The sequence below is a fragment of the Ornithodoros turicata genome, chromosome 6, assembly GCF_037126465.1.
Source record: "Ornithodoros turicata isolate Travis chromosome 6, ASM3712646v1, whole genome shotgun sequence".
Taxonomy (NCBI): Eukaryota; Metazoa; Arthropoda; class Arachnida; order Ixodida; family Argasidae; genus Ornithodoros; species Ornithodoros turicata.
Genome location: NC_088206.1, coordinates 25,852,664 through 25,870,571, shown reverse-complemented (window position 1 = coordinate 25,870,571; position 17,908 = coordinate 25,852,664). Strand labels below are relative to the sequence as shown.

Sequence of the window (17,908 nt, the reverse complement as noted above, 5' to 3'; positions counted from 1 at the left end):
GGTGGACGAAGCGCTGCTTTCGTCGTCTCCCATCAAAGCGAAGCCAGAGTACAACTGCAGTTTGTGCTGGAATCACGTCATTGGAAGCAAGACGTAGAGTGACATCTCTGGATTGCAATTCCACATTCCGTGATGCGCAGTGCTCATAAACACAATCGCCGATAAGGGAGACTGTAGCTCCCGTGTCGATAAGGGCGATGTAATCTCTCCCCAAAATTCGAACAGCGATATTTGGCTCTTTGTCCTCGATTGTATCTCGGACGGAAAGAGCAAAAGGAGCTAAGGCGTCTCCTTTTTTTTCTTGCTGCTTGCAAAGCCAGCTTCTGAATTATCACGGATTGTAACCGTTCGTTCGCTCTTTCGGCAGATAGCCGACGTCGCTGAGCGATTGTTTACCGGCGTCGGCTGCGACCGTTTCTCGTTGGCACATTACGGAGGTTTGGTCTTTGCTGCGGACAGTCCCGACGAAAGTGGTTCGGGCTGCCGCACGTCTAACAGCCGGCTGGCATTCTGCGTTGCTGCCGCGGAACATGCCGCTGCTCCTGCGGCCTCCTTGGGGTTTCGCCAGCTAAATAGCCGGGTTGACCATGATTATGGGACAGGACGGGTCTGCCAAGGCTCGTTCCTGCGGGGATCACCCTTTGTTCATAACGGAAAGGATCAGGTGCTCGGCGTGATGGCTCCGCATAATAATTGTGGTTGTGCTCATCCAGTCCCACTGCAGGTGGGCGCTCAACCGAGGCTGCTCCCGCTGACCACGCACAGCGCGGTTCTAACGCTAATTCAGGCGGGGCCGATACTCAAGTTCTGCTAAGAGGTCGCCTTCAATTGTGCGAGTCTCTTGCGCAGGCGCTTCGAGGCTATTAAAGCGATGGGCTCGAAGATGGGGCCGGTAGCGAGGATGACACTGACGGATAGCCCGTGCCACACGCTGCTCCTCTGTAGGAGTAGGTTCAGCTCTGCTATACAAGTCTTGCAAGGCCCGAACGAATTCTGCTAACGTCTCATCTGGATGCTGAGTACGTTTATGCAGCTCCTCCAGGATACGATATTCGTAATCCGGGGGAAAAAATTATCTCTTAAACCGCTTCTGAAAGTCCTGAACGGATGTAAACCTCGACTGCAGCCGAAGCCAGCGAGCGGCGTCTCCGATCAAAGCAACCTGCAGGATGCGTTGTATCAGGACCTCATCTGAGATTCCCATACCAGTCTGATAGGCTGTAAGGTCATCCAAGAAGTCTACGACCGACTTTTTATCGGTATACCCTGAGAAGGTAGGGACCGGTAAATTCAGTCGCAGGGGCACTCGTGCCTGCGGCGGCGAAACCGACCCGGCATCAAGGCGTTGTGCCACCAACGAACATAACTCCATCATGCGTGACAAGAGTTCTGTCGTTATAGCGGAGTCCAACTGCGGCACTGCAGGTACCGGAGCCAACTTACTCTGGAACGGAGGGGGTACATGGATCATCTCCTCCGACGATGTGGCTAGTACGGCCGGGAGCTGCAAAAGAAAGCTAACAACAAAGCCGAAAGCCCCGCGAACACAAAACAGCGGATAACAAGATGATATCACGGTCTCCCGCTAACTTAACCAAGTACAAACAGCGGTGCTGCGCTTCCCCGAACGGCCGGGCGGACGAGCCGTGAACCCTGAAACGTTGGGCGCCAGTTGTGGAAACCCGTGTTCCCACAACCTGGGGCCGTCAGTCCGTCTGCTCCGTCGCCGAGGAAGACACAGCAAGCGAAAAGTGTGAACAACAAACAAAGATTCATTCCATACCTCGCTTCCGAAAAGAGCTCCTGCCAGCCGGGTTCCTAACCGTACACACACCTTTCCCCGTTAGTCGCCGCGCTTTTGTAGACGTCCTTATCTGCGGCTACCACACATCACTTCCGGATTAGCGCATCTAGCGCTATCTCTTGTTACAAAACAAAACTAATGTTTTCCACAGATGTAGCTATAATAATGACCCACCCCCAACTTTTTGCAACACCCCCCTGTGCTTGGGATACTGGATAATTATGGGACACTGCCTAAATTTCCAATTGATATTTTGGTACTGATAGCTGTGTATGAACTGCATTCACATAGGTGGACGCAATTCGTTACCAGTTATCAGTATCAAGGCAATCCTAAAGTAACGGTAAATGATCTGACTATCACTGATAATATTCCTCTTATTTGTCATGGCAGGTAGATGCCGACGTGTTGGAAGCTCTGCCATCCTTCGACACCATGAAGGGAATTATGTATAGGCAGCGGCGTCTTAACCACCGGTCGGCTCCTCGAACTGCAGCAGGAATAGTGCTCACTGAGCACTATGAAAGAACTGTGCATGGCAAAAGGTTCGTCCTTTACAAGGAAATGCTGAATGGGGAGGTTGCCATGTGCTTTGCAACGCAAAAGCATATAAAGTTGCTGTCACGTGCACAAGAAGTGTTTGTGGAGTGCACGTCCTTTGCGTGCCCAGCCCTCTTCACACAAGTGGTGACTTTCAGCATTCAGGTGTCCAGCGCCCACGTGATCGTGGCATACTTCTTTCTAAAGGGCAGGTCATACCAAACCTACCAAACTGCTTTTGCACTGTTTGTAGAGATGGCACAGCAGATGGGGTATGAGTTCTCTTCACTTGTATATGTGCGCAGTGACTTTGAACAGGCGCTGATACAGGCTCTTGAAGCTGTCTTCCATCCTGCCCAACACCGTGGATGCCATTTCCACTTTGGGCAGTGTATCTGGCGTCAGGTGCAGCATCTGGGGCTCACGCAGCTTTACAGAGAGGACCGCCACTTCTGCTCCTTTATTCGCAATTGTGTGAGCCTCGCCTTCCTGCCAGCTGAACCTGATGAAGGGGAAGTTCGAACAGCGTGGCAAATGCTGAAAGAGAAGGTGCCACAGGTGGACTCGGTGCAACAGTTCTTAGTGTATTTCGAGCAGACATGGATGGGCGGCACCTACCCCATTCGTAGCTGGAACCAGTACGGAAACAGGGGGCCACGCACAAATAACTTCCTTGACTCCTGCCACAGGTAAGGGTTTTCAAAAGTGATGCAGTGATTTCAGCTCAAATTAACCAACACTCGGTTTAATCTATCCCTTTTCAGTGAAACTTTTTTTGAAATATGAGATTTAACGGCACGAAAATAAATTCTAGCAATGTGACCAGCTTTTCTTTATTTTTCTTCTTTTAATCAGGTTTCAAGTGTTTCAATAAAGCCAGTCACAAGTAGTACAGCTGGTAGATTTGAATGAGAAATTTTGACATCCTTGGTGGGAGGCATCACCATTCTGCAAGGTGTGTTCATATCACAGGTTAGGGCTGGGTTTTATTTGCACACTAAAGGAAATTTGATTACTCTAACGCGTGAGCTGCGCAGTGCACTGAGCTGCCTCGCAAAATGGTGACTCTTATCAAAATATTGTCGAAATTTTGCTAGCATGTGCAATTTTGGATATAAAGGCTTATCAACCAGGAAACGTTCAAGTTAAAATCATGCTGAAATCAACGTATGTGCCGATTGTATAGATACAATTCCTTGTTCGATTTTGTCATGTGGTCAGCGCACTGACGACGCCCAAATGAACACAGCCAGAAACCCTACGCCGCATAGACACGCAATGCTATTAGAGTAATGCAAACGCGACAGGGGATTGCAGGACATCAAACACAAACGGTGCACTAGAATAGAACCGACGTAGTAGTTCCAACGACCGCCGCTTCCATGGGGAGCGTGGCACTGCATCCCACCCTAATGCGGGATCTAAAGGTGCTCAGTAACTTAGAGGTACATGTAACGGTAAACAGCTGGATATTCCCAGGAATTTCGTTTGGGGGGTGTTGGTGGGTGATGCCGATATCTGCTGCATTAGTGGTGTTTTTGGCCTTCCAGCCGCTATTTTTTTTTCGGCGGGAGGGGGGGTGCAGGGAAAATTTCTATCAGTAAAGGAAACCTAAGGGCGTGCATGGGCAATGCTGCGTTGGCGCGGGACACTGTAAAGAAGAAGTGAGAGCAAATCAAGTGCACATCCAGTGCTGCTCTCCATGCAAACTGCACTGCAGGTGCAGCAGGCCTTTACCCCGTGACTCAACCAAGGAGTGTTATCTATTGCGAATAGTTGTGAAGGCAATGGTCGCAGTCGCAGATTGCTTTAACAGAGAGAGAGCAAAATCCACTTAGGTTCTCCCGCAATTAAAATCAAATGTCATTTCTGGGAGAACGAATTTCACCCATCATCTTGGAGGTTTAGCTAACAGTGACACAGTGACCAGCGTCACAGAATTTAACACAGTGACGAACACTTTTTTAAGGCATTTCTTCGTTGCATACAGGCAATTGCTTTGTTGCATTTGCAGATTTTTTTCCAAACATCTAGAATGTTCTAAAGCAGGTATAAGCTATACGGCTGTAGCAGGACCCCTGAAGAGCACGCGAACCATCAGTGAGGTTACAATGTTCCGTTGATGAACGGACTCGATATCAGAGTAGATGCATCCATCCTGTTGAACACCGCTGGATCTTCTTTGCGCTGGACACCTTGCGAGGAAGACGATGAGACAACCGCCGTGTGGAGGACTACGTACATTTATTGCAGGAAACTGGTGGACCGTAAGGTTCCACTTCGAGCTCGTGCCAGAGACATTCAAATCCCCCTGTGCTGGGGTTTTAAAGACATAAATTGCAGGACACATCCCCAAAATTCTCCAACCAATGGTACACTCAAAACTTTTCCCTACAGTTCTTATTAGTTGCACAATAATTAAGCCTGCCAATAAGAGTTATCAAACACCCTTTCCCATGTACATCATGGGCTGAATGGGTACAATGGGCTGGTCAATGTTCCTTTAATTGTAAAATAATTTGCCCGGCATTCAATAGGTGCATTTGGTAGCGCCGCCGCCGCCGCCACAGTCGGCATTATCAAAAAAAAAAAAAAAAAAAACGACGCTCCGAGGTTGCGTCAGCCGGTACGGCTTTCATCCCTAGACGACCGTGTCCCAAGGCTAACCGGCTTCCTGCTGTCGCCGTTCCGTGGAAAGACGTTCCCAGAGTATTACAAATAAGGAAGGGGTATCCTCGGGGGCTTTGCCAAGCCACTTCTACTAAAACCAGCCGTGCCCGACACCCCCAAACCAAGTGTGATGCATACCTCTGAATGTGATATGCAGCACCACATCAATAAAAAGGCACAGCATGCACAGTTGACAGTAAATTTCACTGTTCTACCACAGACAGTTATGTGTCAGTTCCTGTTCATATCACAACACCCACTGGCGATGTCTCTGCCCTAACGTCTCCTCAAGCATTATGATCAGGAATGTAGAGTAAAATGGCACCCTAGCCTACACAATGTCCTCTAGAGAGGCCTCATTGGCAGTCGTTAATCTGAACAGGGCATCAGCATCGGGTCATAGCGGGTCATGATCCGTAGTCACCGTGATTGCTGTCCCGAAAAGCCAGGTTTCTAGTCGCTGGTTGTGCCCAAATTATTGCGAAGGTCTCACGTTCAATAGTTGCCCAGCGAGTCCGGTTTGGTGATAACTTTTTGCTCAGGAATGCTATCTGGTGTTCTTTCCCTTCATACCCCAATTTTGCTAAGCACGCGCTGATTGCGTATTCAGAATCATTGGTTGCAAGGATGTATCCCTTCTTTGGATGCGGTGCGTATAGTAAGGACGCACGAATTAAGCACCTTTTGCAGACTTCGCAGAAGGCCCTTTCTGCTTCAGCACTCCACGGTAGTTTCTGTGGTACTCGTTTAACCAATTAACTGAGTCAAGGGTAGCAGTACCTCAGCGAAGTTGGGCGCATATTCACGATAATAATTACAGAGGTCTAAGAAACTTGTGTGAGCTCTTTTATTTTCTGACTCGTGTATGTCATTTACCGCTTCGATTTGGGTCAGGTGCATAGGTACCTGATTTTACAACATGTCCCAAATAGTGTACAGTCGAACCTCGTTAATTCGAAATTCCGAATAATTGAAACTTATACATAGATCCCATCCAACTCCTATGTATTTCAATGGCAAAAAACTCCCGACAATTCGAACTGGTGAACGGATGCAACGGCTAATTCGAACCGATATTTCCCCACGTGGCCGGCCCCTTCTCCAAATCCCATCGCCTCCTGAATGCTGACCTTGACCCGCAAGCGCTACCCATGACGCATGGACCCTTTTCCACGTGTTCCAGAGTCATTGACCTCCTTACAGCAGCCAAACTGTAAGGCAGGGGATGCGCAATCGGCATAATCTCCTTGGGCTCCCTCCTTCCCTCTTTCTCTCTCTTCTCTCCTCCCCTTGCCACCACCGTCGACCCCGTGGATTGTGCCCACAGTGCGCGCCAGCGGCACCGCAGTCAGTTCCTTTCGCGCATGACCTTGCGGACGTGAAGATTTTTTTGCCACCGCATCTTTTCGTCACCGTCACCACGGCGAAAAGGGGAACTACTCGTCGGCAAAAGACCAAGGTACAAATTCTGCGAGAGGTGGAACGCGGCGTGATATCTAAGACCGAAATCGCGAAGAAGTTCGACATCAAGAAAAGTACGTTGTCCAGCTATAGACCCATGGAGGAAGGAAACACAGGGAGCGGCTCTTCCCTCCAGACCAGAGCCGTATATTAAAGGGAGTCTGGCCATTGGGAGGAGTCACAAAAAGAGGCTCGACCTGTCACTCACAGTTTCGCTCCTCTGATTGGTTTGCTTTTTACCAAGGGGGTCGCCATGACACCATACTGCCACCCAAAATGGCGACGAAAACAAACACAATGAAGCGGGGATTTCGTGACAAAAAAATTTCACAGACTAACCTGAGTTTACGCTGCAAATGTACATCCTAATATAGATTTCTCGGAAATCAGTTTCAACTTATGCTCATCCATCGATATCTAACTGAAAATAATACGTTTTGTCGCCGGTGTTAGGCCTAGTGAACACGGCGATCACAACGAAATCATAACAAAAACGGCGCTGTGCTGTACAATCTTATATTTAAGAGCTGGATTTCATGGATATAAACATTCTTGCCTCTTATATTCCAACTATTCATGTAGATTTGTTTAAAAATCATACCGACAACAGAATGTGTCCCAGCAGGTGGTTCTGCCGGCAGCGGTACCATGACGGAAGCAGATGACAATTCCCGACGTACCTTACGCTCCCTAGGTGGCGCTTATCAAATTTGCACCAACAATCCACTACTTTTGCAGATTGCGAGAGGTATCCATTTCAATCCCATCCAATCCACTTGCCACCCAAAATGGCGCTCCCCATGTTGGATAGGGGGGGCAAATAGTGAGGATAGGCTGATTGATAGCGCTCCATATTTGAAGACTTCATTGGTCGGAAAGCTAAAAAAGTGGGTGGAGCTTCAGGTATAGGCATGACCCATTAATGGCCAGACTCCCTTTTAATATACGGCTCTGCTCCAGACTAGCGTAGCCACCCTCTAGCGGTCGCTCGAATCAAAATCGCCATTGCTTCCTGTCCACCACGTGATCCTCTCTAAAGTTTCGGTTTTGCAAGGCTTTATTTCTCGCGCTGCTCTCCGTATGATTTTGGTTTTTGAAAGTAATTTATTGTGACAATGTCAGCACCGTCGTAGAAACGACGTATGGTAATGTGTTCCTGTCGCGGATACGGCTCTCGTTCAACTGAAATCAGCTCTGTCACGGGAACGCGTTTTGTTCGTAAGTAAACGGTAACTTGCTTTAGTCGCCCGTGTGTCTTCGAGTCATCTTGAATTGTTCATTTGGGACCTCAAACTCTGCCGCAGATTCATTTCATATCTTCTTTTGTTGCACAAATCTGATTAATGGAACGGCATTCTTTACCACTTAGTCAAAAAAGTACATACGTTGGAAGTAACCGTTGCCACACGTGATGTTTCCGGTCCAGCGCACTCCTTTTGCGTTCTGCACACTGTGACTGGTCTTCTAATAGAACAGCAAACATACGAACACACACAAATGAAGTGCAAGCACGTGTTCAATGTAATACTGCCATCTGAACTGCAACGCAACTACAGCTCGCGTCGTCTGCTTTGCTGGAGATATACTGTCTGGAGGGTCACGTGAGCAGTCACGTGGTAGACAGGAGCATCCCAGAATGCAATGCGAGGCCGGCTACGCTCGTCCCGATAGAAAACTGTTGGAGGGGCCGCTCCTTGTGTTTCCTTCCTCCATGTATAGACCGTTTACAGCAGAGTTATCTGGGCGCCGCCATCTTAGCGCACGTGACCTTGCGCGCCACTGCTTGCCTTCTCTTTCGGCTGCCTGTTGGCACGGCGCACGTAGTACGACAGTGCAACCCAGAGACGCTTTCCCCGATTTTAAACTTTTTGCAATGAATTCCGGATGGAAGGATGAAACGAGGCTTTGGCCGAAGCTTCAACGGTCAGGTGAGTGCGCTTTTTGTATAAAGTTGCATTTGCTTGATTTAGAGTAATATTTCTGTCTTCGTGCGTCCCAAATGATCGGCCCCACTATGCTCGAGTTACTACATATTTCGGCGTTTTTTTTTTTTTCGCTCTTCTTTTGTTGTGCATACGCTACGTTGTGGGTACGTTCATAATGTAATATCGTAAGATCGTGATTTCTTGCTTTTTATCGCAAGAGTTACGGTACAACTACCTGAGAACTATATGCATGTAAGAAGGGAGTTGCCTCAGGACAGAAGCCGCCGATATTTCGAACAGAGACTGTTCTTCTGCTGGGCACCGTCCTCATCATTGGCATGGTATTTAAAGGGTTAGGTGTGACGTGTTTAAAGGTTCATGCGAATTGTGGGTGAACAGCCCCGAGGGAAGAAAGGGTCCGTACGGGCTTCTACGGCCGGAGTGAATGGCTGCTTTGTTAGAGTGTGTAGGGGATTATGTGAACGTAATGATCTAGGCTACAGACCGGTTACAGAAAGATGGAAGGTTCACGAACACGTGGACGAAACGGGACAACAGACAAGAATTGGCAAGCATAGTGAAAGATAAGGATGTAAGGAGGTGAAAGATAACCTCCTTATCTTTCACTATGCTTGCCAATTCTTGTCTGTTGTCCCGTTTCGTCCATGTGTTCGTGAACCTTCCATTTTTCTGTAACCAGTCTGTAGCCTAGATCATTACGTTCACATAATCCCCTACACACTCTAACAAAGCAGCCATTCACTCCGGCCGTAGAAGCCCGTACGGACCCTTTCTTCCCTCCGGGCTGTTGACCCACAATTCGCATGAACCTTTAAACACGTCACACCTAACCCTTTAAATACCATGCCAATGATGAGGACGGTGCCCAGAAGAAGAACAGTCTCTGTTCGAAATATCGGCGGCTTCTGTCCTGAGGCAACTCCCTTCCTACATCTCCACCGGTTCGCTGGATTTCTACCCATCTAAATATGCATGTAAGGGCTGTTATGTTGTCGTTATGAAGTAGCATACCTGTACTTTTGATTTCAGATGTACACAAGCACATGATCAACGAGCTAGCGGGAGACGGAAAGCCTGCGCTGAACTACAGAGAATTTGCAAATGGAACGAAGCTGTTTGACAGCGGCCATGTCGGTGTAGTACTGTGCTAGTGCAACGATGGTGTATGAATTTTAGATGGCGACACCAGGTCGACACAAACAGTGAGCAGAACGTGTAGTACAGAGACTCGCTTCGGGCCCACTTGGGCGGCAACATGCACATGTAAAGCGGGTCTGAGCAGCAGGTGCAGTCATATTTGTACACTGCTCATCGAGGTTGTAGAGGCGACAAACAAGGGGCTCACGAGTGCTTCGTGCACTGACAAGGCATGTACACGGAACCGTTCAGCTGCAAGGAACGTGATCTCTGCTACTATGGGGGAAGTTTATTCTTACAAGCAGCAGCCAACCCGGTAATCCAGAAGATGTGGGTGCGAATCCTACAGTTGGCTAACCTTTTCAGTGGCTTCCATCTTTCGTCTTTCACCTACAGCAGAGTTTGGGGCTCACCCATAAATGCTGCGCCACTTTGAGGGCTGCATTACTTACCCTCGCTGACTTTCCTGGTTTGAAATCGTTCCTCTGAAGGTTCGATACTTACCGTTTTCGAATCCGCTTGTTTTTCTCTCTTTGTGGAAATCCGTGCATTGCAAAAGGCCTCGAACGCGGGCAGTCTTTGTATAGCGACTGCTCGTGAATTTAACAAACAGCTTCGTCCCACACGATCAGATCTCTGTCACAGTTTCTACACTCAATCACGGAACAGGTCTTCCCTCTGCTTTTCCAGATTTTGGACAGAACTGTAGCACAGCGGCAAAAAAGTCGGAAGCACTCACGTAGGCAAAGGCACACAGACACTCGCAGAAGGCAAGTAATGGCGGGGCTACTGTGGCGGCATCTATTAGCGCCCGAAGCAACTGGCTGCTGTAAACGGTCTATATCAAGAACAAAGACACTATCTTCGCTGCATATGAAAAGGAAAATGTGGAGTCATCCAGAAAGCGCCAGCGAACTTCGGCCCATCCAGACCTCGAGAGCGCCGTCATTTCTTGGATTAAGAATGTTCGGAGCCGAAACCTTCCGCTCAGCGGGCCCATCATCGCTGCAAAAGCAAGCGACTTCGCCATGCAGTTGGACATTGAAGACTGTAGCGCTTCAGAAGGTTGGCTGTCTCGTTTTAAGGTGCGTCACGGACTAACTTTCAAGAACTTTTCTGGCGAAAGAGCAGACGTCGACGAAGCCACGTGCGAAGAATGGCTGTCCGGCCCTCTAAAGAAGCACCTCGAAAACTTTTCGCTTGACGACGTATTCAACGCCGATGAGACGGCACTCTATTTCAAATTACTGCCAAACAAGACAATCAGGTCCAAAGGTGACGCCTGCGCCGGAGGGAAAAAGAGCAAAGAGAGAGTTACTGTTCTGGTGTGTGCAAACGCAACGGGTACAGAACGATGTCGGCTACTTGTTATGGGCAGAGCAAGCAAACCCCGGTGTTTTAAAGAAGTCAGAACCTATCCTGTGGACTACAAAGCGAATAAAAGCGCACGGACGACGGCCGAAATCTTTACCGAGTGGGTAAGTTGGACAGAAAATTTGCTTCCCAAGGCAGGCAGATTCTTCTTTTCGTGGACAACTGCTCTGCACATTGTGATGTGAAGGGACTCAAGGCGATCCGCTTGGCATTTCTGCCAAAAAACACAACAGCCGTCTTGCAGCCGATGGACTTGGGAATTATTCAGAACTTGAAGACTCTGTACAGGAGACACCTACTGGAAAGAATCATTCTGTGTTTGGATAATGACAGGCCATATGACGTGGATCTCCTGGGAGCGGTCCATATTCTGGCAAGCTCGTGGAACCCGAAACTATCCCCAATTGCTTTCGAAAGTGCGAAAGGACAACGCGGACGCCGCTCTCGAACTTTTACAGAAGCTGCAAACCATGTTGACTGAATCGCGTTTCAGGAAGCGCTTGCAGACACAGATAACAGATTACTTTCTGATGTAATGGTATGTTATCTCTTCTCTGAATAAATGTCGATTTTGTGGCTTTGGGGATTTAATGTGGACCGTGCTGCACAATAGAACATCGAGGTACGTAAGCGAAGAGCACACTCGCGAGGCTTAGCCTCGCAGGCTGCAACGCGTCTGACGTGATTTACGCTCACCCCGCACTTACCGCCGTTATTCAGTGGGCCTCCCGCTAGTTCGAACTCCGCCTTATTCGAACAAAAGTACGGTTCCCGTGGAGTTCGAATTAACGAGGTTCGACTGTACTTGCCTCTCTGCAAACCATTGATATGTTAGTTATTGATAGTCATAGTTATTGATAACCAACCCAGACTTGGCAATTGCGTCGAGTACCCTCTTCAGGTGTCGAATATGATCATCCCAGGTTTCCGAAAATACCGCCACGTCATGGATGTAGGAAATGCGTATTCGCGGTGGGGATATGAGATTTCATTGATCACTCTTTGAAATCTGGAGGCGGAATTTCGCAACCCGTAGGGCATCACGCGCCACGCATACTGTCCCTGATGTTCCTTTCCTTCCTTGATGAAGGCTTCCTTTTAATACATGTCACTGCCGGCTATCATCAGTGCTAACTACGGGCGGAAATCCACGTCCCGCCTCTTCACAGACCTCTACCGATTCCTTGGTGCCCGTCATCATCTGACAGCCGTGTATCACCCCAGCGCAAATGGAGTCGAAGAATGCTTACATCGCACGTTGAAGACCGCCTTGTAGCGGGCCGTGGACAATGACGAAGATGGCCACGCGCCTGAAGCACCTGCCTCAGTTCCACCGGCGCGGCCATGGAGATAGGTCACCGTCATCGCCTCTCCGTGGCATACCATCATCGCCGGTCGGGGCTCATGTAGAGGAAGACCATCGTCCTCTACATTTGGTGACCCGAACAACGAACACCATGTTCGGAGCAATTCGGCTCGTTACTATCCCAAATTCCTGACGACGCCTTCGACGAACACTACCACAGCGCCCTATACATGGACCCACCGCCTGCAAACCCCGCCGTTCACGTACCCGGCGCCTTTCCGTCTGCGGCCTCACCGTCCAGCACGGCCCGCCCACCTCTGCAGCCGTGCAGCATTTCACCGTCCGGCTCACGACGACAGCATCACGACTGCCCTTCTCCTGTCGACTGACGCGCCGACGCTCACGTACTGCCCCCCTCCACGGTACCGATTCGGACGACCATGCAACGCTCCAACCGGTCACTGGTCATGCGATCCTCTAACCAACCATCGCTTGACGGATCCCGGGGACCGCCCTGCGCTGTGCACGGACCCCGGCACACTCACTACCCGCCATTTCCCTTCCGCCTCTCGACGCACATTCCCAGCCGGCCGCGACAACAGAGCAAAGTGCTCGCCTGCTGGTTTCGGCAGTCGCGGCCGCCGACGCCACGGCCCGCATTAGCCAGCGTCTCGGCAGTCTTCACGGCAATCCTCACGGGTACGCAGCATCACTTCCTGGGACCCTATGAGCTCACGCTCCCGTGCCGGTTGCGGCACCCCAGGCCACGACTCTCACGCCCAACGATTCGCCCTTCATCTGCCTCGCTCATCGAGAGCTTCACGCAACGGGTATTGTGCCGTCCCACGAATTCGTCCTGTAGTGCACGTCATCCACGGCCGCTCTCGCTCTCTCCCTCCGGTATAGACGTGATTCTTCCATCTTTCTTATCGCCGCTCCGCGTCTGAGGGGGGAGCCCTGTAGCGGGCCGTGGACAATGACGAAGATGGCCACGCGCCTGAAGCACCTGCCTCAGTTCCACCGGCGCGGCCATGGAGATAGGTCACCGTCATCGCCTCTCCGTGGCATACCATCATCGCCGGTCGGGGCTCATGTAGAGGAAGACCATCGTCCTCTACAGCCTTACGCGCCACCAAAGATCATACGCATTGGATGGAGCATTTACTTGTGATTCTTCGTGGTGTTCGTATGGCCACAAAAGCAGACCTCTCTGTATCCCCATCCGACCTGACTCGGGACAGCCTCGCGCCTACCCGGACAGTCCTTCGACCTTTCGCTCGTTGCACCACCTGCACCAGACCCTCTAAAATTTGCAACACCCCTCCAGGCTAACTGCGCCGAGCTCATACCTCCGCCCCCACGCCATTACTCCAGACCTGCTTTCATGTACCCTGCCCTTTCAACCGCCACCCATGTCTTCCTTCTGCGTAACGCCACTCGACGAACCCTCCAACCCCCTATGACGGTCCTTTTCCAGTCCACTCCCGCCAGACCAAGACGATAACTCACTCGGTGGCAGTCTGGAGGTCGTCTCCATCGACCGTGTGAAGCCCGCCGTCCTGGAAGGCTCTTCTCCAGCCACGATCTCGGCAGGGCCCTCTTCTTGGCGCCCTCCTTCACATGCGGTCCTACCCGCACGCACCGTTCGTTGGGCCCCTGGTTCTCTGGCGATTCAACTCCTTCCACCACCTCTGCCACCCAGCCTGCTGTACTGCCGAGCTCAGTCACCTCCTGTGACCTCTGTGGCTTCCACCTCTGGTCCAGGCAGGTGGTGCTTATAGAGGCACAGATGACAACGACGGTGCCTGTCCTCCTCGCGCGTACAGAAGTCACACACATTCATTCCTAATCGCGCCCACGAAGAGAAAAGGCATCTTGTCTGCCAGCTGGTGCTTGTTGTCTTTATCCGCTACGCACGGCGACACAGCTTTGTCTATGCTTTCTGAAATTTACTTAAAAATATAAACGTATAAGACTCGTTATTTTCTCAGTTAGGAGAATATTAACTAAGTGCTACATTGCGTATGATGAAAAATGAAAATTCAGATGACCGTAAATTGCAATTGACGAGCGTAAGCAATTCAGACCCCAGAGGGAAGGTAGCTGAAGAAAAGCGGACGCGAATCAAACGTGCAACTTTCTGATTTTTGACCAAGTGTGTTAGTGTTACACTACACGACGTACTGACCACCGTCAACAGATCTGAGAAACAGAGAGAGAGAAAGAAAAAAAACGTGAATAAATAGTGATATATCCTGGACTAAACTGACCCAAACTCATTTTACCTGATCGACGCCGGCTTTCCAGCACCTGAGCTGCTTTCCCAGCTGTCCTTTGGGGCAGTTGCATTGCTATAAAGCGCGGATCTAGAGGTGCTGGGGCTAGATGTCCTGACTCCAATATCTGTCTTCACATATTGTTTCAATTGATCCTAGGTAGTGCATGTAGCATGCTGTCAGAGGCTGGACCCCCCGCAAAGAAATCCTGGATACGCCAGATTGCTATATAGTAGAGGCAACAAATGTACAGTTACGCAAGCGATGACGTACAGAAGCCATAAACCATCATAACTGCCATGGCGAATTGATGCAGTAGTCCAGAGGCACAACCAAATGTAATGATTAGAAGCAGACTTTAAAATACTAATAGGTAGCTCTCTTCGTCGCATAAATCGTTCTAGGCCAACCAACCTTCAGAATCATATAGTTTTATCTTCCGATTGGAAGGAAAATTTATGCATAAAAAGGTGTGTGCCCCCTTTATCAGCTTATCGGGAGACAGGCATATCATCCACGATGATGGTTGGTATACTGCATGCTATGCTGTGAGGAGCGCTCCCTGTTAGTGCTTAGAAAACCGCTGTCTAGTAATGAAGGGAATTGTCTCAGGACGAGAGCCGCCGATATTTCGAACAGAGACTGTTCGTCTTCTGGGCTCTCTAGTAATGATTTATTATTTAGCTGCTTGAGGTGTGCTAAGTGTTCGAGAGTGAACTATCGGGAAAATGCTCAGTGCTGTGACTGAGCTTGTGCATTTGTGAGGACAAAAATTACTATATTGTTGAGGAAATGTTGTCCCTACATATTAACTTTTAGTAAACATCCTTCAGTGTTGCTTCATCAACTCCTGCTTTTTTTCCCTCTCATTTCTGCAAAATTTAACACACACCTTGAAATCAATTATTTTCTTTGATACGCTAGGGCTTTATAGAGTATATAGAAATACAAGGGTAACACGCACAGCTTATAACATGAGATACTACATAAAATCCCTCAGAAAGTCAGTGAATACGCCTCGAAAGTGTTAAGAGTGTTAATACTGGCAGAGGCTAAGGAGAAACGCGCACTGTGGTGGGCGTGCTTGTTTGTCCGTTTAGTCCTTGTTTAGTGTGTGGCTTGTGATATTTAACACTTTGATCCATCTGTTGATAACGTACCTCAACATCACATCGATGGAACATCTAGGACATCGAAAAAGTTCTTCTGTACGTCATATAGCTTTGGCCTCGATTCTTTTCTTTTTTTTTTTTTCCTTCCACTACGTTAGCAGAATTCGGTGTAAACGTAGATAAAGCTGAAAGTATGGGCAGCTAGCTCGAGGATCAAAATACAGAGACAACACGACATGGGGCATTGCAGCCCTGTGTCGTGTCATCTTAGTACTGGTTCTCAAGGTAGAGGTTTCTGCTCAGATTCATTGTAAAGGGCTGTGGGTCACACACCGTAGCCCATAGCAATACAAGGGCGCTCTACCATACGACATCCACAGCAAAGCCATTTAATTGCAGATGTTCCTCGACATAGCAGCAAGTGTGATGATCCAGCCGTGGTACTGCTACAGGGGCAACGTGTCTTTTACCTCATGCTTCAATTTCTCTACTGGTCTAATTGGTAGAAAAATTGTATACACCTTACCAGTGATGGCCAGTAGTGAACTACATGTAGTTAAACTACTATAGTTAAACTACCTGATTGTAGTTAAAAAGTAGTTACCAACTACTTGCAGAAATGTAGTGGCAACTACTAGTTAAACTACTATTTCGAGTAGTTAACTACAGTAGCTAGGTTACTGCAGGCGCCAACTACTTACGATTTTGCCGCAAGCTTCACGGCAGGATTGTGCTTCCGACTTTTACCTTGAGCTACTTGTTTGATGAGAACGGAGGTGCAGAGCAATTGTGCCATGCATGTGTACTAATATTCACTTTTAATGCTTGTTTAGTGAAGCCTCATTTGCATGAATTTGCATTGAAACCGCATAGGATGGCTACATGATCGATCATCGTGGCTAAGCGAAAATATTTTACGGTCCACAGTGCACCCACCACAATATTTGCGCGTGGCGCATTGATCTGTGATGAAGGAGCCTGAGTGTAAATCTCGTACATGGTCGGTCGTATGTTGTACGTACCTTTATAGCGAAAGCTTTCACTCAATAGAAAATATTTCCGCAGCAAGCTCTTTTGTCAGCGCATAATATACAAGAGACAGGCAGAGGATTTTACGACAGTACGTGAACTAAGCGACTTAGGCACAAGAGTATATTTTAAGTATCATTATCACTGCCTCTGATTCATATTTAGGTGTCCAAGAACACTACAAGGGATTGCTGTTAATGGACAACGTTAAGTAGTTATTGATGTAGTTAAAATACATTGCAGTAGTTAAAGAAGTGGTTTTAACTACTCTCCTGAACAGTAGTTGAACTACTAGTTAAACTACTCCATTGCAAAGTAGTTAGTAGTTGTAGCTAAACTACTGTAGAAGTAGTTAGTGGTCATCACTGCACCTTACCATTTTCAACTTGTGCTGGAGTACTCGCAAGAAATTACATTTCTTTGCACTGAACCTATTATTACGTGGCAATACATTTCTAAGCGATATTCATAACAATACTATACAAGTAGGTTACAACTAGGGTGAAAAAAAAATCGTATTAAAAATCAAATTGTCTGAACGCTATGCGGTCAACGCTATTTATCTCGGGGGAGATTTTGCCATGACCTCTGATCACTTTTATCAAACCTAATTTGGGAGAAAATTAATTTTCGAATTGAACTTGCCAAGTCAACGTCACATACTTTTTTATGGAAATAGAAAGCGCATGCGGGATTTAGCCCATTCTATTGCAAAATACATTGCGTATTGCGTGAAAAAAATGATAAGAAGTTGCGAAAACCGTCGTTTCGATGTGCACAAATTGCTGACCGCCAATGCGAGGAAGCCATGTACCTGCCCTTACCTTTTTTTAAAGTAGCACAGAAGTCATTTTTAACGCCCTGTTTTCTTCCTATAAAACTGTGAAGTAGGCCAGTAAGATGCACCATGCGAAGTAATGCACACCACAGAATCATAATTCTCGCAGAAATTGAATTTAAAGTACGCCGCAAAAGCGACCGTGCACAACGGCGGTGGAGAGTAGCACCTGTGGGACTGAGCAGACCCATCGGTATCAGGATGGGCTTCGCGTGTCGGCGCGCGTGTGTGTTCTTTGTAGTACGTGTTTGGCTTGGTTGGGAGTAAAGGCAACTGACGTGGCTGGGAACACATCGTCTCTCTGTTTGGCTCCTCACTCAGCGAACATGGTGTCAGCAGGGATGTGATTGCTGCGCCAAACTGCGCCATTGGCCCAGCCCTGCTACATCCTGCTACAATTTACTCAAATTTTAGT

The 17,908-nt window shown here is 48.5% G+C and overlaps 1 protein-coding gene and 1 long non-coding RNA gene across 5 annotated transcripts in view; both read left to right on the top strand.

The window, feature by feature from the left end:
- LOC135396466 (uncharacterized) overlaps positions 1–17,908 on the top strand; it is a 141,140-nt gene that overhangs the window by 113,750 nt on the left and 9,482 nt on the right. For 3 of the 4 annotated variants that reach the window (XM_064627453.1, XM_064627452.1, XM_064627451.1), the window contains one exon: positions 2,198–3,033. In XM_064627453.1, the coding sequence (XP_064483523.1) occupies positions 2,198–3,033 (836 nt within the window). The remainder of the gene's footprint in view (positions 1–2,197; positions 3,034–17,908) is intronic. The other variant, XM_064627454.1, reaches the window with a different exon arrangement.
- On the top strand, positions 8,113–11,510 carry LOC135397754 (uncharacterized). The gene is made up of 2 exons (XR_010423722.1): positions 8,113–8,403; positions 9,451–11,510. It is a non-coding gene; the product is annotated as an uncharacterized LOC135397754 (long non-coding RNA).